The sequence below is a fragment of the Lepidothrix coronata genome, unplaced genomic scaffold (genome assembly GCF_001604755.1).
Source record: "Lepidothrix coronata isolate B3197 unplaced genomic scaffold, Lepidothrix_coronata-1.0 Scaffold71, whole genome shotgun sequence".
Taxonomy (NCBI): domain Eukaryota; kingdom Metazoa; phylum Chordata; class Aves; order Passeriformes; family Pipridae; genus Lepidothrix; species Lepidothrix coronata.
In genome coordinates, this window is record NW_016690251.1 from 619,213 (window position 1) to 643,420 (window position 24,208).

Here is a 24,208-nt window from a genome sequence, read left to right on the forward strand (position 1 = left end):
CCATACATCCATCTCCCCCCACTGTGCTCCCCAATGGCAGCTCACTCTTTCCTCCTCCAGCTCCCGAGCTCTCCCTGACGCCTTGCAAAGCAGAGCACAACAATATACTTTTCATTTCCAGCATTGTCCTCCTCCCACTGCCCTCCCAGACCCCACAGACCACCATGAGCTTTGTCCTGTTTAAACCACTGGGCTTTATTTGTATTCCAGCTTTGCTTCTTCTGGCTTCTTTTTCAAGAACCAGTGACAGGACCAGAGGGAATGGCCTGAAGTTGTGTCAGGGAAGGTTTAGGTTGGATATTAGGAAAATGTTCTTCACCCAGAGGGTGACTGGGCACTGGAATGGGCTCCTCAGGGAAGTAGTCACAGAACCAAGGCTGACAGAGTTCAAGAAGTGTTTGCACAACGTTCTCAAGGAACACCTTGTGTCTTGGGGTTGTCCTGTGCAGGGCTAAGGGTTGGACTCGATGATCCTTGTGGGCCCCTTCCAACTTGGTGTATTCTGTGATTCTGTGAACCAAGCCCACTTTTCAGCCTCAAGGCCGACCTTGTGCTGCTTGAACCAATGGGGCCTTTATTTATCTCTGATCTCGTATGGTCCCCCTACCAGACGACCGTGTTTTTAGGCAGGGGAGTGACAGAGTTCTCCAGGGAGCAGCGACACCGCCTCGCGGCCTCCGTCTCCGAGCAGCCAGCCAGCTGTCCCAGACAGGCCCGTCTCCCCGTGTCCCGGTCGCTGTGTCCCGATGGATCCCCCGCGCGCCCCAGGATCCCCCAGGATGTCCTGCCGCCCTCCCGCCGCCAGGGCGCGCGCCCCTCCGGGCGTCACTTCCGCGAGGAAGGCCGCGACCGCGCGTGGCGGGCGCGCAGGCGCAGGGGCGGGGGGGCCCCGCAGGGAGTCGCCGCTCCGCGCATGCGCCCGCGGCCGCCGCCGGAGCGGGCGAGGACGGGACCGGGGAGGCGGCGGCGCTCGCGCTCCGACCCCGCCCCTCGCGGCCCGCGCGCGACCCCCGCCCCGCCGCGCGCCCCCCGCGCCTACCCCCGCGCCCCGGGGCGGGGAATGCGGCACCCGCCGCCCCCCCCCGCCGCTGCGGGCCTGCCGCCCCCGCCGGCGGCGGGGGAGCGCCGGCGCTCCCGCTGAGCGCCCGCCGGGCCCTCCCGCCGCGGCTCCCGGCCCGCGCCCCGGCGGCACCATGCAGGCGCAGCCGCTGCTCTACGACTTCTTCAGCGAGGAGAACGCGCCCAAGTGGCGGGGGCTGCTGGTGCCCGCCCTCAAGAAGGTGAGGGGCGGCCGGGGGCTCGCGCCCCGGGGCCCGGCCGTGGGCTCGGCGCGGGGCCGCCCTGGGCTCCCCGCGCTCCCGGAGCGGCCCCGGGACTGCCGGGGATGGGTCGGGGCCGTCCCGCGGGGCAGGCGGTGCTCGGTGGGTGCCCCGCCACCGAGGGGCCCGGCGGCCGCGCTGGGGCGATGCTCTGACAGACGGGGCCGTGGAGATAAAAACTGGCCGAGGGACACCCGAGTCCGGGCCCCCCTGCGCCCAGAGGGAAGCGAGTAGTGCTGCTGCGGGTTTGTGCTGGTCTCCCTTAGTGACACGGCTGGAGTGTGGGGGGGGGTTGTTGTGAGCTACTCTGGAGAGAATTTTAGTTAATTAGTGTTCGTGTCTAATGGCTTTTAGTTAGGCTTCTCTTAGTTTAAATACCTTTTTGCTGAGAAGGCTTCATTAGGACAAACTAGCAAGTCTTGCTCCCTCAGGATGGTGAAGCTTTTGCCTGTGGTGTGGAAAGAATTTATTGGGAAGAGAGGAAAAGATGGTCAGGGCTCCTCTTCCACTTTTGCAGCCTGAGTCCATAAAGTAGAAGACTTAAGAAACAAAAGTTTTCTGACGCTGTTGCTTGAACTGGCTTCAGATTGCAGAACCTGACATGGCTCAGTTGTGCACAGCAACGCTTTCTGAGTCTGTCCAGTTACAGTGATTAACTGCAACTTTTGCATAAAAGACTTGCTCCTTGGGCTGATTGAGAAGTCTCAGGTGTTGCAGTCATACACATTCAGTATTTCTTCCTAATTTCCTCTTGCAATGTATTGCCTCTCTTTTCTGGGTGTGCTCTTTGAGGTCTCCAGCACTGTGTAGTTTTTGTCCAGTTCTTGGAAGTCCTTTTTGCTTGTCTCATCTGTAGCATGACTGTGAATGCCTTATCCCTGATGGATAGTTGCTCCCTTGAAACTTCTGCAGTAACCATGCAGCTCACTTCTGCCTGTGTTGTTTGTAAGCACTTGGACAGCCATCCAGCTGAAGGCTGCTTGGAAAGTGGAGCTACCTGAGGTCTCAACCAGAGAGAGCTCTTCCTTTTGGAGGTTGGTTCATTCCATGGTGTAGCAGGTATTTGTCAAATTTGGAATGAGGCTCAGTGCTCACTACTAGAGGACACGGTGTGAGCATTCGAAGTGAGCAGGCATCAGGGCTTTGGAATTACTTGTGACATCTGAAGAGTGGAATTTCTTTCCAATGGACAAGTCACTCGTGAAGTCACCCTGCGCTTAAGATGCTTCTTCGAAGGAGTTTGATAAATTCTGCATTGGGAAAAGGAATTCTGGAATCTGAGGTCAATGGAGAAGGCCAATGATGACAAGATACCAAGGACGACAGACCGGCCCTGCAAGGTATAGTTGTCTTGGTTTTGTTGTCCTCTGCTCTATTTCTTATTGAGGGTAGAGGGGTGGCAGGAATCAGGCAGTCAGTCAAAGATAGTTCTGAAAGCTTCACACTGAAACTTTTAACTGGCGGGTGTTAGCTCTTTTGACCTCAGCTCTTCACAAGATCACCACCTGTTTCTTATCTTTTCTTGGGCTGTTGAGCCCTGTGGTCCAGAAACATAGTCTTCTGCTGCTTACTACTGCTGTTTCTGTAAAGGTAGAAATAAAGAATCTGCCCACATTGTCACCAACCTTACTGAAGAGACAAATACTTGAGTTACAGAAAAACTAAATGGGAAATGAAAAATGTTAAATTTTTAACTTAGTGGCTTCTTCATTAATGCAGAAACCAAATTATGTGTTTTCCTAACTTATATAGGTACAAATAGTTTTAGCTAGGGTGTTTTGCATTGATAATGGCCAAATAAAGTAATGAACCTGTCACAGGTGGCAGGTAGAGCCATGAACATCACAGTGCACTTGCTTTGACAGTCACCTCTGGTCGTTCCTGGGACAGGTGCAGCACTGCAGTGTTGCAGTCACTGACCCCTTGTGTTGTTCACCAAAGACCTGAGCTCTGCCTGCAGGTCAGTGTGTGGGACTAGTAAAGTAGAGAGGGTGGCAGTGTATGCCAGGGAGGTCAAAGAGCACAACTGTCCTGGAGGGAAAGTGGTGCCTTGTGACTTTGACTGCAGAATTGCCAGAGCCTGCTGTCCCAGTAGCAGTCAGGTTATCTGGAGCTCACGTACATCCATTTGTTACCAGAGAAGAACCTTTCCTCTGCTTCTCACCTTAGCTGACCAAATGCTGACACTCATTCTCAGGTAGTGACAGCAAGCTGCTTTCTGAACTCCACCTGAAACCAGGTTGATGTACAGGCAGGATTGTGATGATTTCCTGCATAGCTGGAAATTAGAGTTAATAGTTTGGGAAGACCTACATTGAATTAATAGCTCCAATGAGGAGAATGGCATTTAAGTTAATGTTGTAAAACTATATATACCAGGATGGAGTGTTTGCAGTTCTTGGGGAAAGCTGCCACACATGGACTGAATCATTAAAATGCCATTGCCCTTTTTGTAACTGTGAGCTGGCTCCTAATGCAGAGTTCAAACTACAGCCTCGGGATCACTTTCTTAAAAAAATAGGTCTTGCTGAATCATTGCAAATAGCTTTCTTTTTCCCAGTTAGTTATTTTGATTCTATTTTTTATCAAGGAACAAACCCAAGAATATGTAGTAAGAATAAATCTTTTCTTACATCAAACAGTTCTTAGGAGACCGTGCCTTGTGCTTCATTAGACATGAACCTTAACAATAGAGCTGTCTTTGCATTGAGCAGCTGCATTTGCAAAAAGCAGCTCTTGTACCACTGAGATCGTAATGTAATTCCTTTTCTTCTGATTCTTCTTCAGATGCTGTCAAGATAGACTCCAGTGCACTCAATTAGGAAGAAAATGATGTCAACTGAGATGCTTCTCTGCCTGGTCACTGTTATTTTGAAGCTGCAAAATTGGAGTGTTGTAGAGGTCTTTGCTTGCTGGCAAAAGACAGTAATGATGAGATGAGGTACAAGAAAAGGAAGAAAAAATAACAGCAGGTGTCTGAAATTGTAGTTGCAAAGATGGACAGAAGGTCAGATGCTGGGGCTGAAGATGAAGGATTCAAGACATGTGAAACACCAAAGCTCTCAGGTGCCTGGAGATGGAGATACATAGCTTTTAATACGCCTTGGAAAACAGACTCAGAAGGGACACCTGCAAAGTGATGCCTCTTCCAACACTGGTGTTCCTTTGCTAGTGAATTTATACACTTCATTCTGTCATGACCTTTTGGATAGTTTTTCTTAAACACTGTTCCTCGTGGCTTCATCTTGTATGTAGAACTTGTTTATGGAGTCAGAATTTCTCTACACGTGTCTGACGCGCTTCTTCCCTTGTACACTGATTTTTGCAGTAGAAAGTGTGTCATCTTTGCTGATACCATAAGCAGTGTGATGATGGAGAAAAACAAAAGAACGCTCTCGCTGTATGGATGTTCTGCTGTTTACATACCTCAAGTTGTTTTGAATCAGTTGAGCAATTACCAAGGGGTCCTGTTGGAATTTGTTGTGGTCAAAATGATTGGACTGATGTGGCTTGACAGCTGAAGGGGATGTGCTTCCTCAGTTAAGGGAACTGTTCCAGACAGCGTTCTCCCAGGTACTCCATGTATCATCTAGTCAGTTGTCTGTGCCTTTCATGGAGAAAAAGACAAGAGAAAAGCTGCTTCAGTGACTACAGAGTTCTCAGGAAGCTCTTGCTGACAAAGATATTTCTACCTGACATGTAATTATCTAGCTCTTCAAATTGATGCCAAACCAGTTGTCACTTGCCACTCAGGATGACACTTCTAAGCATTGCTTCTTGGAAGATGTAGAGCATTCATAATTTCTGATCTCTTTGGATCCTCTGTTCTTCTGATGGCTATGGAGGATAAAGTTAAGAACTTCCTACAGTTCAAATCGTTACTGTATGTTTTTTTTCACATGTTCAGTGGTGCAGTGTAATACTGCTGCCTTTCTGAGACATCAGCAGAAATGTTTGCAAAAATCTGAGTCTTGCATCCTCAGTGAGTTGTTGCTGAAGTGTGCATCCAAGATGTTTGTATTCGATTTCATTTACTGGATTTTTAGTTGATCAGGATAACAAAACATACTCAGAGTTACCAAATATCAGAAGAGATGTATAAGAATAGAAGAAAAAACCTTTTTAAGGAGTGCTTGCGCTATAAGAACACTCATCCAGGCAAAGGGTACATAAAATACTTTGTCCTGAAGTGTTTTAGTGATAGGCAGTTGCTTGTCAGTAGTATTTTAGTCGTTGAGGGAAAATAAACACAAGATATGTTGAGTAAGAATAAGAGTTGCAGCATTAGTGAAGATTTTTGAAGGTACTGAATTGAAAAAAAAATCTTCCCTCCTCACCAGAATAACTTCCTCTGTTGCCAAGTCATTTCTACTAATAACCCATTAATTGAACAGTTTAGAAAAATACTTAAAATCAGTAAAGTTTTATCCTCTCTGATAATGCTTTGGAAGATGGCTTGGCTTGTCATCTCATTACAGCTTCTTCTATTTTATTGTCAATATGATGTGGTAAATACGGTGCTTTTTTCCTTTTAGACACTTTTTCTACGAGCACTTCAGCTGCCACTGGGGCAGACTGGCAATGTGGCAGTACCTGTGCTCAGCAGTGAAGCACAGTTGTATTTTAGCAGGAGCTGTTTCTTGATTCAATACTGTGATTTCTTGCCAGTAGATGGGTTTCTTGCCCAGTTATGAGAAAATTGTCTCTAGCCAACGGTAGACGCTTAAGTTTTATTTCAGTTTGTTACATAGCTTTAGAATTATTTTTTTTTTTATACCCTTTTCTGAAGGTGCTGGAGCTTCTACTGCTCCTGATGGGAGTCAGTTCAGTATTGTTCTCTCGGCAGCCTTTCACACGTAGGATTTGTCTGGTGTGTTCTGTATTTAGCACAACGGCTGAGAACCCTGAACCTGATTGTGTTGATTGGTAATGATGATTTAGGAGCATTAAGCTGGTGTTTGTATAACATGTGAAATTGCTTTAAGAAGTCTTTGGAGATTTTTTTTCATCCTGAATTGAAATTTTTCAGTTTACAAGCAACCTAAGTTAGGCTTTTTCTCATGGCCACTGAGGAAGAGGTAACTGCAAAGGATGCTAAGGATGTGTGGTTTAGTATCAATTGGATTGTTAAATTCACTGTGTCTACCTTTATCTGTTATCAGTCACCTCTTTCTAATGCAGAATGAGCTGCTGAGTGTCAGTCTAGACTGGGATTTGGGTCATCCCAGCCTTGGAGTTGTGTTGGACCTGTGGGAGACCAAGCCTCTATGTAACCTGAAGCTGTTTGATCTGCAATCCTTTACTTAGAGTTTGGTCTAGGTTCCTACTGCTTCCCATGAGGCTTGTGGAAATGTTTATATTCTAATTTATTGTGTAGAGTTTGAAAGGAATGGTTTGAGAAAGCTTTATATAAAATAAGTTGCTAAGGGTTATAAAGTAAGATCAGCTATATTTATCTTTGTGTTATTCATTAAGCACACTCTTCTTTTTCACTGGTTTCATTGACTCTTTCTGCCAGTTCAGATCTATGGTTGCCCAATTTTTAAGCTGTTACCATTCCTGATGGAAATTCTTTGCCTTCATTGATTTTAGAGGAAGAGGACAAAAAAAACCAGGTGATCATATAATAGGATTTTCCTTAAGGATTTTCATTAAACTGTTCTTCTCTGCTTATGTTCTTGAACAGATTCCGAAAAGCTGTTCAAGAAATTCTAGCTCTGCTTAACTTTAAATAAAGAGAATCCTGGTCATCTCTTTTTTGAGAATTAGGAAAGATTGAGAAGGTTAGCATTCAAAAAAGTGAGCACATGGGTTGCATGAAAACAGCTGTGGTGGCAGGGATTTGTACCTGGTGTAGATTGAATTTGCCCATTAAAAGTTGTTAGGGTATTCTGAAGAATTGAAGCTGTTTTTAAAAGTTCTTAAAGTGGTTTTTTTTTTTTAGTAATTTCCATTATCATAAGATAGACATTTTGGTGTGTGTGTAGGAGGGAAGGGATGGGTTCTGTCATTATTTAAGGGAGAGGTTAAATGTTTAGATAGGAATCTGATCCAAACATCACACTTCAGAAGTTGTTAGTCTGTTTTTATCATGTGTATTCCTAACATAGGACTGAAGGATCTGGTGGGATTCAAGCCATGCTCCCCCTTTTCGAGGGCAATAAGGCAGGGTGGCCCAGGGTTTTTAATTTAAAATCTGAGATGACTTTTTTTTTTTTTTTTTTTGAAACTAGTCACGTGATGGTGTATGCTAACAGATGTTCCCATTTCTTGTCTTCTCTTACTAAATCTTGCATCTTACCCGGTCTTGCATCATGTCTTAGATAATGGACTTCTTGGGACTTGCACTGAGTACCCTCAAATAACATTCTGTTTCATTCTCAGTCTGAGCCTTTGGGTACTACAGTAGTGCAGATACTGAAATTACATGTTTCTGTGATAATTGTGCACCAAACTATCCTGTAATTTTCCTTGTTAGTCTAGTTGTTTTCTTTGTGTGCTTGTATGACTTTGAACCCTAAGTGATACTAAATGTCACGTAGCAGTGAAGTTTATTTACTATCTACCTACCATAGATAAGCTATGCTGGCAAGCCAATGGCAACTTGTAATATTTTCTTCTGCTGAGTTGGATGTTTTATTGAAGTAGGGCTTGATAGTGCCAGAAGACAGTGGCCTTTGAGAAGAGTCATGTAACTGCCCCCGAACATACATGCTTAGGGAAAATATTTGAAATTTTTATTTCCCAAACTAGGAGTAGGTTATTGTTGACTCTGTTGTGGCTGACTGTGCATAACATTTCAGGTTATGGCCTGATGTGGTATTTTTGTTTGTTTGTTCTTATTCCTATAGACTCTGTGTTACAGACTGAAAGAGTTGTGATGAGGCTATTTAAATGTGTGATCGATTTTCTAAGCAAAGGAGAAAATAGACCTGCTCTTCATCACTCCAGTTTATCATGCTCTGTGTTTTTACTGGTGAATTGACTTGGTAATTTAACACTTCTTGAAATACAAAGTGCTAGAGTATAATATAGGGAGTCTAATACAAATTTGTTCAGTTCTGCTTTAGGAAAAAAAAGAAACATTAAAGGCAGCATCTTCCAGACGGCTCAGATCAGCTCTGCTTTTTAAGAGATTGCTTTTGCAAGTCTGTAATTTCTGGTGTTAAGATGTTCCAAGCTGGTACAGCATTTCAGATGTCAGTGTTTGAATTGTAAATAATGTTTGGGACTGCTCAGCATGCTGTTATTCATGTACCTCCACAAACACACTGTGTAGCTGCGCATGGTGAAGTTCTTAGGAAAAGTGAAACTGTTGGCATAATCAAAATAGTTGTGTTAGCTAGTCAAATGGAGAGAAGTTCTTCTGTTCTATTTTTGCCAGAGTGCTTTTAAGTTAAAAAAGCAGTAACTTCTGGAGATGTTTTTTAAGACCTGCTGAATAAGAGTGTGCAGTCTGCAAGAAGCCAAACACGTGATCTAGTGTATTTTGAATCTCAACAGCAGTTAAGTGAGCACCAGGACTATGCCCAGACATGAAGTTTCCAGACTAATGAGTGCCTTAGCAGGCAGGTGGATTTCTATTTGAGGCTGTTGTGTGTTTGAACTTCAGAAAATTTAGTTCTTGCTACAACTGCAAACAGGAATTAAAACTCAGGTGTGAAATTAAATCATTATGGCGCTATTATTTGACTACAGACATGGGTTTAACATTTGGATGAGACAGATTGTTGGGTTTTGATTCAGAGTGGTTAGGCTCTTCTGTTAGTGATCGAGAGAACTGGAGGCATTTTGAGTTATGTGCAGTGGAACAGTAAAATGATGAAATTGGGGTTTGAAAGATGCATTGCGAAAGTTAGCAGTCAGCTTGCTCTGGCATAATATTTGTCATCAGTGTAGGATTGAGATTAAACTGCCTGTCTGTTTGAGCTCTGAAGCACTGAGCCTTATGTACCTGAAATTTAAGCTGGTTAAAACTGTGCTGTTTTGTGAACTACAGAAGTGCAAAGGAAAAGTATGCTGGAGGCTTGTTTCAGAAGTTAAATTGTGTGATGAACAATGACTTTTAAAGAGAGAAATGCCATCTCTAAAATGTCTTGTAAAAACAGCTGTTTAAGAGCTAGTGGAGAGAGATAAATATATGGAAGGGCTTTAAAAGTTTTCCTAATTGCATTGGTAAGCACAGTTATTAGTTAGCTGTTTTCTTGACATTAAACATTTCTTACAGTGATTTGAGTACATACAACATTTGAGATTTATATTTCTGTCGGGGGCAGGGGAGTGTTTCACTTGTGTTTGGTGGATCTTAATAGAGCTGTGTTTTGTTTTGGATTTTTCTGAGCTGTTTGACTCGAGTTTTGTCATCTTTTTTTGCAAGTAAAGCATGTGGTTTGGGGAAGAGCAAAACTCAAAGCTTGAATTCTTCTATTTCCTATAGGTTCAGGTGCAAGTCCATCCTAAACTTTCCTCTACTGAAGATGCGTTGCAGTATGTGGAGGAGTTAATTCTTCAGTTGTTAAATATGTTGTGTCAAGCTCAACCAAGAAGTTTTCTGGATGTAGAGGTATAGAGAGCACTTATTACAAATCTGTAATAATTTGAACTGTTACGTGAAAGGTACTATATTAATCATTTCACAATGCAAAAAGGAAAGCAGTAATTATGCATCTTTATGTAGCAGAACCTTCTGCATAAAGCCTGCTGAGTTCCCTAATAGCTGATTTTCCTATTAATTGAATTTGTTGTTCAATGCACAGTAAAACTATCTCTGAGCTGTATTACTGTTTAATAGATGATGAGTGTAAATTTTGTATATAAAGCTGATTGGTTCCTTTCAAAAGACCTTTTTCCCCCACTGATACTCTATGCAAACTACAACTGCTTAGTCTGAGGCTCTATGCTGCTTTCTCAGCATGGCAATTTGGGCTGATATACCCCCTGCTGCCCCAGAAATTCGAACAAAAATAGTTCAGTTACTTTTTCAGAATGAGTTTAAGAACGCTGATTTCCTCTGTATAGAGACCTCTTCTCTTACAATTGCCTTTTCAAAGATCTACAACCTCTGTTGCTCAGAAGAGCAGCTTGATGTTTGAGAGCTTGATCTGAGAAGAGTTTTTCCATCTAAGGAACAACTCACTTAAGCTTCTAAGACCAGGATATCTTGGTAGCTCTTTGTGCTTAACCATGATTTGAAGACTTTGGTGCCAGACTACAGCTCTGTGTGCTGTGTACCTGTTGGTTTCCAGTAATTGCTTCCAGGGCCTGTGCCAAGTGACTTCCTCACGTTCTACAGAAAATGGACTAATGGCAAAAAAACCCTTGCAAACAAAAAACCCTTAAAAGTGTAACTGTCTTAGAGCTCAAGAGTCATGAATTTTGTCCTTCCTCTTCTCTTTTGAACACTGACACCTCTAATGGTGTTCCAGTGTCCCCTTTCGGGGCTGACCTGTTTTGCTACATCATTCTGGTCTGGCAGCAAAAGAGACAAGAGGTCTGTGGAAGATTGTTTAGTGCTGTTTTAAATAATGCTAACAAAAAACTTGACACAAAGTGTTTTGTTGTGAATCTTACAGCTGTGAAGATAGGAGAAATGCAGGAATTAGAGATGATCAAGCAACCACCATTTACCCCATTTGTGTTTATGCATAGTGATGCTATCTTTAATTATATGGTCAGACATATTCATTTTTTTACCCTGGAACACCTTAATTGTTCAGTCAGCAGACTGGACTATGTTAGGGGTGTGAATTGGTGTTCACATAGTGAATGAGACTTTTTTTTTTTTTTTTGGTAGGACCTCTGCTTTCCTTTTGCCAAAGTGTTATGAGGGGAGAAAAAGAAAACCCTGCACTTTGGAAAGTTGGGTGTCACCTTTATAGAATTGTATTCTGTCACATTTTTTTTTTCGGAAAGTTCTTGTTTGTGTACTTTGTCCTGTACCAGCTCTTTGTAAGTGGTCATTAACTTCATCTTCCTCATTTCATGATTGCTCAAACAGGAGCCATATTTACATAAGTGAGCACTTGCAACTGAAACAGTCAGTGGGAACTGTGGTCTGAAAAAATAAAATGTGACGTTATCTGAGAAAATAAATTTCTGGCATCTGAATACCAGGGCTACCAAAAACAGTGAAGCTTTTGAACCTCCAGAGACCTGTGTGTGAGTTCCAGCAGGAGAGTTGTTCAGTGCATGGGAGAATGTAGGTGTCCTCAGACACTGATTGATGGAAGAGATGAATAAACTGGGGCATATATGGTCCACCTGTAGACTGAAACTGTTTTAGAATATGTGGGTGATGTTGTATATTTTGTTTTCCTGTTATGTTCATTGTCACCATCAGAGCAGTTTGCATGTATACAGGATGGACCATGTGCTGATCAGTGAAGGCAAAACAGAAATGTGCACAAGGGGAGCGAACTGTGCCTTCAGTGGCAGCTTAATTCTGGCATTTCTTAAATTTTGAGCACTAGATAATCCTCTGATAATGATAATCTGATACAGCCCTATGAATGTAGTGAGAAGCCTTTTCCAAAATGATAAAATTTACACATGTTGTGTAAGCTTTTATAGTTGAAATACAAACATTAGCAACCATTCCTTTAAGTAATGGAAGGTGATTTGATAATGTAGTAATACTGCTGAGCTCACTCAGATAGTGCATTTTACCTTTTAGTCATGTTGTTGTTTTTTTTTAAGGATCGTGTTCAAAAAAGTTTTCCCCATCCTATTGATAAGTGGGCAATAGCTGATGCCCAGTCTGCTATTGAGAAGAGGAAACGAAGAAATCCGTTATCTCTTCCAGTAGAAAAAATCCATCCCTTGTTAAAGGTAAGCAGTGATGTAATCTTGCTTTTAGGATGCAATTAGAAGTTGACACCTTTGTTTCATGTAATGTCTGTATACTGCCTGAAATGTAGACCAAAAGGATTAAGAAAGAATATCTGTGTTTGTTACATAGTTTTAAGTAATGTTAATGGAAAATATTTATTTTTCAGTTAAAAATCAGTTAATTCTCTTTTGGACAAAGCCAAGAACTCCTTTGCTATAGGTTTGATTGTTCACGTTTCATTTCACATGACTAAGAAAACACTCAAGAAACTTGTGGAAATAGCCCTAAATGTTTAAATGAAGTTTTTGGGACAGTTAGTTGGCTGTTGACACTTCCACAATTAATAGAGCAGCATCTGCAATGGCACTGTTTCTTCTCTAGGCCTACAGACTACTGTGTTTCTATTCTTAAAATAGGCTGTGGATGTGTGGTGTATCTTTAATGAGTAGGGTGTTAAACTAACTGGTTTTAATTGTAACCTATGGTGTCTGTTTCATCAAATGAGTAACAGTGGAATGCTTTTTTTTCCCCCCCCTTTCAGGAAGTTCTAGGCTACAAAATTGACCACCAAGTGTCTGTTTACATAGTAGCAGTATTAGAATACATTTCTGCAGACATCTTAAAATTGGTTGGGAATTACGTGCGGAATATAAGACATTATGAAATTACAAAACAAGATATTAAAGTAGCAATGTGTGCTGATAAGGTAAGCCCAACCCTCATTTATCATGTTAACAGAAAGTTGTAGTTGAATTTTGACAGGACAATGTTTATTCCTTAGTAAGTATGTGGAATGTTGTATGTTTGAAAGAAGAAATTAGTGCAATAAGGTATGGTTCTTGCTGAAGGCTGGGGATTTTCAAATTTATCACCTCTTTTCAGTGGTTTTGTCTTGGTCTATGTTAATATCTTCAGCTGAGATTATCTCTGCTTAAGTGAATGCCTTTTTGTTTTTCTTCTTTCTACTTCTCCTTTCTTTACTTAAGATACCTGGTGAGGTCTTAAGGAGTTAAATGTTTCTCAGTCAGTAGTCTTGGTCACTCTTGCTCTTGGGCATGTCTGCCTGGGTCATTAGGGCAGTGTTTCAAGGTATATGTTTGAATATTGGTTATAGAATGCTAACAGGAACAAGTGCTGTCGCTGCATGTTTCTTTGTATCATAGGAAAGGTGGTGAACAGAGGAGCTGTAACAAATATGATTTAGGAACTTCAATTGTATTACACTGTAGGAACTCTAATATGTGCTCAGAATAAACTTTTGAAAGGCTCCGAAGCAGGCCTGTTGTTTACTGCCTGAGCAGAATAAGCCAGTTGAAAGGTACTGTTAAGGTGTTTTCCTTGAGTTGCATTGAGAAACCTCATAGTATATTATGGTCATACCCATGATGTCTTCTGCTTGATTTTATTTTTTGAAAGAAAACAACCAGAACATTTTCTTGGCCCTGTTTGCCATCTTTTTCCTCAAGGACTTTTACACTTGCTTTTTTGCCATCCATCCATCTGGAAAATTTTGTCTTGTCTGCAAAAAAAACCAAACTCTGTTAAAATGCAAGCCCATTTTCTTCTACTGTGTACTTGGGCTTCTGAATGCTCTGAGTTTAATATCTGAGGTGTAGTTACTTTAAGTTGTTTCTGTGGATTTCATAGTAGTGAGACATCTTATGAATACAGCTTGGAATCTCCCAGCTGTCTGCTAGAACTGCATCCATGAAGTAAATCTGGAAATGTTGGGGCCTCCTTGAATACCTGCATTATTCCATGTAATTTCCTACAGTAGTGATGCTGTAATGTTCCATTCTCCAGAATTACTTAGGAGACTCCTTTTAACCTGAGTTCCATGTACATTCACTGACTTTGAAATATGAACCACCCTCTGTTCTTAGAGCTTCAGAAGTCAGTCTTAATGCAAAATGTCCATTGTTCTGCTTTCAGAGAAGCTTAAGAGCAGGGTGTGTATCAGGGACTTTGACTCACTAGGAGAAAGAACCTGCTGTGTGTCCATTTCCCTCCTCACTAGACCTGTATATTTTTGAGGAGTGTTAGTACAAGACATGGGTGAAGAATGACTTCTCTAGGTAGGTGTTTCTTCCAGTATTCAAGTTTGATGAACCTACCAGACCATCTCTTGAATTTATAGATCCCCAGGTATTCTCTTGCGTAATAGTTCATTGGTCTAAGACTGGTAATCAACGGCTTGGTTAACTGACGTCCTCTGGAGAAGTGCCTGTAAATTACTTGATGTTAAAAAAATTGTTAATAGTACTAATTAATTAAATAACATTTCTTAAGAAAGATGACTTTTACTGTGAATACCAGGCTAAATGTTATGGTTATTGTGGCTCGTTCGGAACTTTAATTCTTGATCTCCAGTTCTACAATTATTTTGAAAAAACACTTTTCCATTCTGTTTTCTTCCACTTTGAAAACTCTAGTTCATGTTTAATGTGTTAGCATTCCCTCCTGTGGCTCTCTGAGGAGTATTTACAGCTTTGATCCTTCACTCTTTTCCTCAGTCTTTTCAGTGATTGACAGCAGTCATATCAGTCTCTGCAGTAACAGGCACAGGTTGCCATGGCTTCACCTCCGTCTGTTTGGAATGGAGACTGGCAAGCAGTAAATAAGTTCTCATTTATTTTAAAGTTCACATACATTGTTTGATAAATTTCATGACTTCTTGGAAAGAGTGTAGCTCTGGGCAGTGGATTTGTTCATAAATACTGTCCCATCTGTCTATCCCAGGATGAAGTCATCTTTTATGTTGAACTATATCTTAGGCTGGCTTCTTGTTATTTGCTACATCATTGTAGATTGCTTGTGGACCCTCTTTAGGTTTTTTGTCTGCTAAAGATACTTCAAATAAGGGTGCCTTTAACTAATTTACAGTCAACTTACTTATTTTATCTTTAAGATATTCTAACATTAAGATGAGTATGATGAAAACAACCCAGAGTGTGATATCTGCTTGCCACTTGCTAAGTCATTGTAATGACTCCTGGCTCAGACACCACATTTGGAAGAAGTGTTCAGTGATCCACTTCTGTTGAGAAGTTTAAATTATTAATTGCTTGTGTTTGGTAAGCCTTACTTGGTTATGAATTTGGACCTCTGGTAGTCAGAGTTTTTAGAGGTCCTTTTGTCTATGTAGTTCTGCAGTGTGACTGCTTTGTGGCGTGGGTGCCCTTCCTCAAGGGTTCATTTTAACAAAAGAACTCAGCAGTTAAGGACAGAAACTGGGCCACGTACAGTCTGTGGACAGGCCAGTGTTCACTGTGGGGAGATCACAGGATTCTGAGCATGATCACGTGTGACTTCCTGTTAAAGCTAAAACTGAAAAGCCAAAACGTACACACCTTTTGACTTCAGATAGTATAGCATCTTCAGAAACTTAGACTGTGCACTGCTGATTCAGAGTAATACAGTACAGCTAAATGCTAATTGTCTTGGTGTGCTTCACAGACCTTTTAAAATTGTAATTGATTTTAGGACCGTGTTCTTGGAGAGATGCCTGGATTGGTCTAAATGACTGGGAATCTTCAGAGATTGCCACTGCACATAATGACTTGCAAATTCATAGCAATGGATATTGCTTCTGTAGTGCTCAACTGATTGCAGAGTGATAATACATAAATCTTACTGCTGATCAGTCTGATTTCACAGGAATAGTAGGTTTTCTTTATTGGTAACCTACTGGTCAATCTTGAAAAGAGGTTCTGACTTTGTGGATTTCCCTCTCTTTGCTACCTAGGTATTAATGGATATGTTCCATCAAGATGTAGAAGATTTAAGTGCACTAACTTTATCTGATGAAGAACCCTCCACCTCAGGGGAGCAAACCTATTATGACCTAGTGAAGTCATTTATGGCAGAAGTTCGACAATACATAAGGGAACTAAATCTCATTATCAGAGTTTTTAGAGAGCCATATGCCTCCAACTCCAAACTGTTTTCATCTCATGTAAGTACTGTGCAAACCACAAACAAAAAAAGCACCTACTATAATATCTATAAATGATGAATACTTCTGAAATTTAACTGTTGTCCAGTTTAACATATCAATAGTAGAGAAAGCATTTGTCTTGAGTTCTGAAATGGAAATAATAAAAGAGCACTTGTGGGGAAGTATGGGTTTTGTAGGACTGTGGAAGAAACCTCCCAATTTGCTATATTCACTTGCAGGCTTGTAATTTTAAGATTTGTCACTGTGCTTTGCCACATTTGAATAACTGTAAATTTTTATATATTTATAGATATTCATTATTTTAAAAATACATTTAATCATCTTATATAAGTTGTAGAAAAAGTATGTTATAAAATGATTGTAGAATCTTGTTCTGTTTAGGAAAGTTCTTGAATTCCACGTCATAATGGAGTAGCCTTGCACATTTGATTTTTGTCTCGTTCTGTTGCTTTTTGCAGGATGTGGAAAATATATTTAGTCGTATATCAGACATTCATGAACTTAGCGTGAAGTTACTGGGTCATATAGAAGACACTGTTGAAATGACAGATGAAGGCAGTCCTCACCCACTAGTAGGCAGCTGTTTTGAAGACATGGCAGAGGTAAGAAAAAATACTCCTTTGATTTTGGGGTTTTTTTTGCTATTCATATATATTTTAATACTTGCAGTTAGATGTAAAGTGCATCTCTGTTCTAGCTGCCTTTGTTCAGTTTGAGATCTCTTCTTCCAGCCCCACCATGATGAAGGGGCTGGCTATTTTTGAGAGTGCTCTTACCCTTTTAGTCTCTAAACCTTAGCTTTTGGAGTGGCTGTTTAAACTTTCAAGAGCACAGGTGGAAAAAGTTGAACAAAAAACCTGTGACTAGACTTTGACAGAATTGGAAGTGTCCTGTAAATCATCTGTAGATCCAGATTGCTGTGGAAAGACAAAGAGAGAGGAGCAAGGGCTGCTTTGCCAACAGGCTTGCTAAGCTGGTGAGGAAGGTTTTTGAACTAAGCTTGTTAGTGGATGGAGACTAAAGCTTGCAGATTGAAGAGAAGAGGACGAGCTTAACAGAAAGCATGGCAACAAAGGTTCTTGCACCTTCCTCCTGAGAAGGTGGGATGCTCAAAGGCTCCTCTGAAGTGTCTGTTTCCCCAGAGTGCATGTGCTCATGCACAGACAAGAGGATCTGGAAGTCTGTGCACAATTGCAGAGCTGTCGTGTGATTGTAATCAGCGACCTGGCAGGAAGGGCTGCCATGATGGAGGGCTGTATGAATGAAAACAGGTGCTCAGGAAGGATGGGAGGGAGGGGGGGATGAGGCCAGGAGGCCTAACAAAATATCAGCTAAAGTATATGGAGCTCTAGTATGGAATAAATGAGCTGGATGAATGCTTAAGGATCAGAATCAGAGGAGGATGCTACCAAAGGGCATGATGTGGTCAAGCTTCGACTGCAAAGTCTGCCCAGTTGACAAGTGGCACAACCCTTCTCTGAACAAGTAGGAGTCATCTCTTTATCACAGGCTCTAGCTTTCTTGGGAGAGAAGCAGTGTGTTCAGAGCACATGGAATATGCATTCCCGGTCTCTGAGAAAAGAGGTTGGGTTTAGTAGGAGGCAAGGACATGCACAGTTTCTTGTTTACTGGAACTTGGGCTCCTCACTACAAGAAAGATAGATACTGAGGTGCTGGAGTGTGTCCAAAGAAGAGGAGCAAAGCTGGTGAAGTGCCTAGAGAACGTGTTCTGTGCGGAGCAGCTGAGGGAGATGGGGTTGTTTAGCCTGGACAAAAGGAGGCCAAGGGGGAACCTTATCGCTCTCTACAGATACCTGAAAGGAGGCTGTAAAAAGGTGGGTGTTGATCTCTTCTCCCAAGTAGCAAGTGATAGGACAAGAGGAAATGGCCTCAAGTGAGTTTTGGAGATAGTGTTATGCCCAGTCTCAAAAACACTGTTGAGGAGGTTCCTGTAAACTAGAGGCTAGTCTGTCTCTCCTCAGTCCCTCAGAGGATTAGCAAATCTTTTTGGAATTCACATCCAGCCATGTGAAGGACTAGAAAGTGGCTGGCAACAGCCAGTAGAGATTTCCAAAGGACAAACTGTACCCGACCACCTTGACTACTTTCGAAGAGATGACTGTCTCCATGGACAGAGGGAAGAGCAGTTAATATCTCTTATCTGAACTTAAACAAGGCTTTCAGCACAGTCTGTCATAGTATCCTTACAGTCAGCTTGGTGAGATGCAGCCTAGCTAGTTGAATTATACAGCGTGTGGGAAATCGGCTGAACTGTTGGGCTTTTGAAGGGCTGTTATCAGCAGTACAAAGGCCACCTGGAGGCCCGTGGTTAGTGGCATTCCTCAGGGTTTGATACTGTTTAATGTTTGGATTAGTGTTGTGGAAGGAGGTCTGCCCCATCTAGTTGGCAGGTGATGCCAAATTGTGGGGAGACACACAGGAGGACAGGGCTACTTCTTAGGGGACCTGACAGGCTGGAGAAATGGACCTATGGGAACCTCACAGAGTTGAGTAAAGACAAATATGAAATTGTGCACCTGGGACCAAACAACCCCATGCAGTGTTTCAGCTGAGGAGCAGTACTGTGTGACAGGGCTGGGAGGTCCTCAGGAATTGTCTGTGAAGGCTAATTACCTACTGCATTATATTAGGGAATGTGTAGCTGGAATGTTGAGGGATCACTTCTGTGTAGGACTTGAGACCACATCTGGTATGCTGTGTCCAGTTTTCGGCTTTCTGGTACAAGATGTGTTTATACATGAACGTTGTGATGGTTAAGGAGCTGAGACCCGTGATGCCCAAAAAGGGTTGAGATTGCTGGGTTTATTTATTCTTGAGAAGTCTGAAGGAGATCTTACTATTGTCTTCAGTTAGGCAGAGGGAGGGTGTAAGGACAATAGAGGCAGGCTCTTACTGAGGCTTCACAGTTGAGAACTTGAGACGAGTGAGAGAGCACATGAATGGTAAAAAGATTAATCCTGATGACATACTGGAGGGGAGGAAATCTGCAACAAGAACACTTGAACATTGGAATAGGCTGCCCAGAGAGGTTTTGATGCCTCTCTACTTGGAGTTGATCAGAACTCAGCTGGATGAGAGAGACCCTGAGAATCCTCAGCTAGCTTTGATGGTGGATCTGTCTATGACCCTGCTTTGAACCGGGAATTGGACCAGTTGACTTCCAGAGATCTCTTTTAGACTGATTTACTCCGTCAGTCATGATGAGCATGTAAAAGTTGGCTCTTCTCTACATGTGTTTTGGAAAAGTCTATGTAGCATATGTATTTTCTTTAAGAAACGTGGAAGTTTAGCTTTTAAATCAGTTTTGTAAACTAATGGTTTTCCTGCCTATGGCAAGGGGTTGGAAGAACTACATGATCTTTAAGGTCCCTTCCAACCCAAGCCATTCTATGATTGTAAAATTATTGTGTATCTCTTTTTAGGAACTAGCATTTGATCCATATGAATCGTATGCACAAGATATTTTGCGACCTGGGTTTCATGATCATTTTCTAAGTCAACTATCAAAGCCAGGAGCAGCATTTTATTTACAGGTAACTTGCCTTTAAGTAAGACATATTATTGATATTACTATTTTAATTACATTGCATTGTTACTTCAATACATTTGTTGTTTTAAGACTGAAACTTATTTTGTTTCTAGTCAATAGGTGAAGGCTTTAAAGAAGCTGTCCAGTATGTTCTACCCCGGCTGCTCCTTGCCCCTGTTTACCACTGTCTCCATTATTTTGAACTGCTAAAAGTAAGAATGTTGTGTCAATCTGATGTGTTTGGTTTTGTGTTTTGTTTTTTTTTAATAATTCTCAATGTTAGGTACCAGAGCTTTGTGTGCTCAGTTAGAGGTAAAATCTTTTACTAGAATGTGAATAATGACACTGCTGTGTTGAATAAAAAGCAGGTTATGTGCTCTGCAGGTGCGTGCTATAATTAACTGAACATCAGCTTGTAATTTCATGGAAGTTTTACAGCAGGTAATGATTTCTGTCAAATAATCAAGCTACTATTAATTTAGAAAGCAATAGAGATCTACATACTCATATTCTTGGAATGATAGTTGCAACAGTGTTAAGAGATAATGGCAAATGGCTGTATTATAGATGTCCAAGGCTTTCTCAAGCTGTTACTTTGTAAATTTAAAATCACAGCAAGAGTTCCCTTCAGACTTCATTTTATTTCAATAAAAGCTTTGGTGTTCTTGCAGTGGACATCCCATGGGCTTGTAAAGGTGATATCTTCCCTTCAAAGGGAAGGCTTGGTTTGATATATGTACTACTTGGGCTTTTTGTAATGAGACTCCTATTGATAGGGCCACAGGAACATACACACATGCAAAGCAAATAGCTACAGAATGTTTTTCTGGGGCATTGATGTTGAGTAATGATCTTTAAGGGGTGTAAAGGATTCTGAGGAAAACTTTCAAGCAGAATCTTCATTTGAACTTAATGGAAACTCATAAGGCACACAGTGTTCCAAACAAATACGTAGGGAAATTTGGATCTGAAGTTAAAAAGAAAAAAATAATAATAAAAAAAAAGAAAATCTCTGCTCTTTTGAAGAAATCTGTATGTGTTTCCTTGAATGTTGTCTTTGGATAACCCAGTGCTTAGGTCCTCTTTGAGTCTAAGTGTCTACAGTTTTAACACCATTTTTAGTGATTTAGATCTACCTATACAGCTTTGGCACATAGCTCATCTTGTATAACATGCTTTTTGAAAAATTTTGGGATGTATGCGTGATCCGTTTGTCTAGTTCGTGGGTTTGGTCTGACCTTTCAGACATCTTTAAAATATTAAGCATTTTCCTTAATCCATTGGAAGGGAGGTATGATACAGCTTGTTTGCATTTTATATGATAAAGACCTGCATAGACATAAGGTTTCCCTGCTCATGCAGTACCTGGTGGCTTTGCATTCTTCCATGTGAACGTGGCACAGTCATATGTAATAGACAAAGCATGAAGGATTAATGTCGTCTGGCACACAGGCATCCTGCGTTGCTTATTCCATTGGCAATTTTAAGAGGGGAAAAAGACCATGTGTGCTTATGTAATGGGGAGCAGCTTGTGTTCACCTTCGTTAGGGCAAACTGGAGTCTAAGCTAAGCCCACCTCCAGAAGGTGATCAGTCTTTGCAACCCATGACCTGTGCTTTATGTAAAACTCTTGTCTTTTTGTGTTCATGCTCTACACACGCCCCCTCCACTCTGCGTCACTCTGATATTGTTGGGCTGGATTTTATTCTGTATATGATAACCTTCCAGGTTCTCTTCCCACCATGTTGCTCATCTCACATTTTAGTGAGACACCTGTCACTGTGGTCTGTGACTGGCGATACACGTCGTAGGCAGTGATGGATAATAGGCGCAGGCGAAGAGAAAGATATTGCCTTTCGTGGCATTATCTTCAGCTGTCAATGAGCATTCAGCATATGAATCCCTCCCTCAAGTAGTCTCTGCTAGCAATAACATTTTCTTTCTTGTATCTGGAATCTTTAAATAAATTCCAGCGTGATTATACTTAAAAATCACCTGACGGAAGAGAAGGTTACCTGCTGCAGAAGGGTATTGGTGCAATTATTTAGCCTTATCATCAAGACAGTTTCACTAATGCAAGGTTATACTGAATTCTCTGGTATGGTAAGACACCTGATTTAGTGATTGCAGCCATATCTATAAATAATCAAGTTAAAAATGCATGAAAATGGATCTCTTGGTATGAAGACACAAAATGTTGGCAAAGTAGCATGTGGAAAAAAAATTTTATTTCTCTTGAATATAGATATACTTAAGGATAAAGAGGTTTGCATTTTTCTTTCAGCTGTACTTTGTACTTTGAAGTATCTAAAATGCATTTCAGTTTCCTTCTAACTATGCAAATTAAAAAAAAATTCTATTCACTAATGGTTATCTAAATGGTTATCACTAAATGGTTATCTAAATGGTTATCACTAAAGCCTTCCTGAAGTTGGGCAGGGCACCAGGAATGCACAAATAAATATTCTGGTTTTAGCTAAAGCTACATCGTTGGAAAGTTAGAATAGGACTAAGGGCTGTGTTTTCCTTCAACCAACCTGAAAATTCCTCAAACTTTTGTATAATAAACTAACTATATAAAATAGCAGTTTCGTAGGAGACTGCACTTTTTTGCAAATTTTCAGATAATATGAATGGGCTTTTCTGAATCATAGAATCATGGAATTCTGTGAATAGAAGTGTGGACTTTTAAGTGAAAGGTAGGGTGGTACAAACAGTGGAGTTATTCATGACCTTGAGTAATTGAAGAAAGAAGGTTACAATACCTTTGAATTGAATTTGGCACTGTCTCGAATGCTGTAAATTTGTATATACTCTTTCCTTTCATTGGATAAATAGAAGATTACTTTAAAATTCTTTATTTTCCAACTAGGAATGCTGCAAAGCATATATAAACTCTGCTTAGGTAAAACAGTATGTTTTTGGGAAACAGGAGAACTTCATAGGTTGAGATTTTTTTAAGCCAAATGCAACCTTGACTCCCATGAGTCATGAATGGTAACCTATTGTCTCTTTGATATTATTTTTTAGTTGGAATTCTACCTATAATGATCTAAAAATCTCAGGATGCTTTCATTTCACACCAGCATCTAGTGTGTTTTATTTGGGTTTTTTTAAACTTTGTTCTTAGATGAAAAGTAACTTGCCAGTCTTTTAACCGATGGTATTAAATTTGTTACATGTTGCTGAAGAAGGCTCAAGGTGGTAAAATGTTAGTAGTTTAGGACTAGAGTATCTTTAGTTTGATCCCTTAATTTTCTTGCTGTGTGTGGTGGTGTTGGGCAACACATCCCAAACTATTTTGAGCTTTGACTTCACTTTCATTCTCAGGCTTCTTTGAGCCAGTGTCATGTTGGAGAGTGTAACAAATTTAATGAATTTGGTTTGCAATCACATCTGTAAGTGGTGTAACCCAGCCCAGGGTGGAGAATCACTGAGTCTTAATTAGTTGAACTTTGGCAGTCTGCAAAGCTTTTACAATATCTGCAGTTATAGATCATTGTCTCAAAACACTGTCTGGATTGCTTGCCTTTAGTACGGGCACTGAGAGTAACACGTTCTCTTGCTTTAATCAATTCTTAAAGGATACTTCAATTACTATTAAAACCAAAAAAATCACAGATTTGAACTAGCTGTGAATTATTTAAAGCAAGTATTCACTTAGTGTCAGCAAAAGATTTTACTTTTTGAAGTCACTTTGGATTCAGTGCTTCTTTCCAAACACGGTAACTTGTATGCACAGTACAGGTTTGAAATAAATAAAAATCAGAAGTATTACTGTTTTACATAATTTATATATGTAACTGCAGATATGGATGATTTATCATATCCACTGGAGATAATGTGCAATTCTAGATCTCTGTGACACATGGAGGTTTGTCTGTTGGACGAAGTGTTGCTTGACCAAACTGTTGCTAGTGTGTGATAAGGACCACAAAGAGTATTTGGGTGTTTCCTGGGAGAAGAAGCTGGTAAAATTTGGTCTGAAGTCTAAGAAGAGGTTTCCTAGAGTATGACAGTAGGTGACAAATTTAAGAAACTTCTTCGTATGGTTAAACTAAGAGGACTTGTTTTACAACGGGAATGTTGTAAAGGTTCAGAAGTTGTGTCTTATGGTAGAAGCTGGAGGTGGTACAGCCAGGTAAATGAGGTTCTGTATTTCTTGCTTGTGAGCATTCATTGACAATATTTCTATTTCTATTCTGCTTTAAATGCTAGTAGGTTTATGCTTTAAGTCAGTTCTGTGTTTGTCAGCCACAAGGGAAGTTGATAGGGGAAAATAAAACTTTGTCACGTGGGGGGGTGTGTGTGCACACTTTTCCCAGAAACGTGGTTAATGTTAATCTAACTAATTGGTCTCTCTGATGTAGCTCTTGAATTTTCTTTCTAGCTGTGGCAGTTGTTGATGTATTTCCTGTGTGTTTGTGTCAGATAAATATATGTACATGTGTATCACTTCATTGTTAATGATTTATGTCATTTGTTATGGAGTTGTGATGGGGCTGTATGTTTTATTTTATAGCTTTTTTTCCTTATACACAGGATGTATTTGG

The 24,208-nt window shown here is 41.0% G+C and overlaps 1 protein-coding gene across 4 annotated transcripts in view; it reads left to right on the plus strand.

Annotated features, from left to right (window-relative positions):
* Nucleotides 1–1,127: 1,127 nt before the first annotated feature.
* Nucleotides 1,128–24,208, plus strand: part of SOS1 (SOS Ras/Rac guanine nucleotide exchange factor 1) — a 48,554-nt gene continuing 25,473 nt past the window's right edge. The window contains exons 1-9 of one of the 4 annotated variants that reach the window (XM_017818796.1): nucleotides 1,216–1,280; nucleotides 4,107–4,892; nucleotides 9,757–9,882; nucleotides 12,015–12,146; nucleotides 12,689–12,853; nucleotides 15,893–16,102; nucleotides 16,564–16,707; nucleotides 19,549–19,659; nucleotides 19,769–19,867. In XM_017818796.1, the coding sequence (XP_017674285.1) occupies nucleotides 9,841–9,882; nucleotides 12,015–12,146; nucleotides 12,689–12,853; nucleotides 15,893–16,102; nucleotides 16,564–16,707; nucleotides 19,549–19,659; nucleotides 19,769–19,867 (903 nt within the window). In that variant the 5' untranslated portion in view covers nucleotides 1,216–1,280; nucleotides 4,107–4,892; nucleotides 9,757–9,840. Of the gene's footprint in view, nucleotides 1,281–1,619; nucleotides 2,660–4,106; nucleotides 4,893–5,049; nucleotides 5,171–9,756; nucleotides 9,883–12,014; nucleotides 12,147–12,688; nucleotides 12,854–15,892; nucleotides 16,103–16,563; nucleotides 16,708–19,548; nucleotides 19,660–19,768; nucleotides 19,868–24,208 lie in introns of those variants that run through there. The other 3 variants (XM_017818795.1, XM_017818793.1, XM_017818794.1) reach the window with 3 other exon arrangements.